This window comes from Castor canadensis, chromosome 1, assembly GCF_047511655.1.
Source record: "Castor canadensis chromosome 1, mCasCan1.hap1v2, whole genome shotgun sequence".
NCBI classification, from domain to species: Eukaryota; Metazoa; Chordata; class Mammalia; order Rodentia; family Castoridae; genus Castor; species Castor canadensis.
Window position 1 is genome coordinate 146,741,138 of NC_133386.1, and position 2,127 is coordinate 146,743,264.

Consider the following 2,127-nt stretch of genomic DNA (forward strand, 5'->3'; position numbering starts at 1 on the left):
CCTCAAAACTTGCCTTCTTTTTCTTTCTTTTTCTACTTATTTCTTCCCCTTCACCCCAAAAGAAAAAAATTACTGTAGCTGCATTTCCCAGTGACCAGAAAAATTAAACCCTGACTGTTGAATAAATGACTGCTTTTAATATCTTGGAAAATGCTCTAATCCCTTTATTTCTTCTAATTAAACTTCCTTTTCTAAACAAACCCCCCACACAGCTAACTAAATCAGTCTTTTCTTTTAGCCTCTTATTATTGCTACAATATTAGCCTTTTCTATTAACCATTTAAGACATGCAGTATTTTGACTACATTTAGATTAAGTAAGCTCTTTATGAGCTGATCTTGACATTTAACTAGCATCTGTTGCAACATGCTACTAGAAAAAATGTTTCTAATAACAGATTTTCATGTGTGGGTTTTGTACCTGTCTTCATTAATGCATATTTTCACTCAGAATATTGCTTTTTAGGACCTTTTTGAGTTGAGATCTCACATTGCTATCAAATGGGAAGTAAGCCACTTCATTTTCGACACATGAAGGACATAGTTGTTTACATTCTGGCCTGTAAATCGATTCTGATTAGTCCTTGAGAGTTGGTTGGAATATTATCTTGTCAAGCCTAGTATTTTGGTTATTAACAACCCCCAAATGGACTAATTTTGTTTACTGATTAGATAGCAACTGGCCTGCTAAATTTCTATCAGATTAGTTATATCATGTCAGTGTTTACACTTTCATAATACTACACTGATAACTCACTCACTATGATGCTTTACCCTCTAGCATTTTTTTCATGGTGTCCTTTACTTCTGTGTTCCTCAGGGTGTAGATTAGTGGGTTAAGCATGGGAATTACGAGACTATAAAACACAGAGACCACTTTGCTATGCTTCCATGAACTCTCTGCTTTAGGGTGCCACAGGTACATGAGAAATAGTGTTCCATAGAAGATGATGACTACAGTGAGGTGGGAGGCACAGGTGGAAAATGCTTTGCACTTGCCCTCAGAAGACTGGATTTTTATAACAGAAAGAAGGATACAAATGTAGGAGATGAGGACCGTCAGGAGGGATCCAGTGAGGTTCACTGCAGAGAAGATTAGAAGCTGCTGTTCTTTGTTGTGGGTGTCAGAGCAGGAGAGAGCAAGGAGAGGCGGGTCAGCACAGTAGAAGTGGTGGATCACGTTGGAGTCGCAAAAAGACAACTGAAAAGTCAATACTGTCTGTATTACAGAGTTCAGGAAGCCATAGGTGTAGACTCCTATCACCAACTCCCTGCAGACTCGCCGAGTCATAATGGCTGTGTAAATCAAGGGGTTGCAGATAGCCATGTAGCGGTCATAGGCCATTGTAGCCAAGAGGAAGCATTCAGTAGTGGCAAAAGCACTGGAGAAGTACAGTTGAGCAAAACAACCTGAGAAGGAGATAGTTTTTTTCTTTACCAATAAATTTTGTAGCATCTTGGGTCCAATGGATGATGAGTAACAAAGATCAATGAATGCCAGGTGACTGAGGAAATAGTACATAGGGGTGTGGAGCTGTGAATCTGCCTTGATGAGCAGGATCAAGCCAAGGTTTCCCACCAGGGTAATGAGATAAATTACTAGGAACACCACAAAGAGGGGGAACTGAAGCTCAGGACGGTTTGTGAATCCCATGAAGACAAATTCTGTCACTGTGGTATGATTGCCTCTTGCCATTTTCTCCTCTGACCTGTTGTGAAAAGAAGAAATATGGCTTAAAAATGATCAGATACTTTAAAAACTCAAAAGCTCCTGATGACTTTGTTCAGATTACAAAAATTTGACCTTGAATTCCTTGTAGCTAAAGGCTCTCATTAGCCCTGGGACTTTATTCTGATAAAACAGATTCATTTCTTTTAGGAAGCAGCTCATGATTTTCCTCGGCCATGGTTTTCTCTATTCTTATGTTAACAATGGAAATGTTTTCAATTTAATTCCTAAATGTGTATTTCTGGGCTTCATGTAGGGCCAGATAACATGCTTAGTGCTAGGATGGAGAATGGGTGCCACATTGTCTTTGTTCTCACCGAGTCTAGTGGAAGGCTCACAAAGCATTATTCCAAGAAGAGGAGTAACCTGAGTATGACAGAGATATATGGAGTGCTATGG

General features: G+C 39.4%; 1 protein-coding gene across 1 annotated transcript; it reads right to left on the reverse strand.

The window, feature by feature from the left end:
• Nucleotides 1-759: 759 nt before the first annotated feature.
• Nucleotides 760-1,695, reverse strand: LOC141421470 (olfactory receptor 5M5-like). The gene has a single exon (XM_074067086.1). It carries the CDS (start codon nt 1,693-1,695, stop codon nt 760-762), a length of 936 nt encoding a protein of 311 aa, XP_073923187.1.
• Between the last annotated feature and the right edge of the window lie 432 nt (nt 1,696-2,127).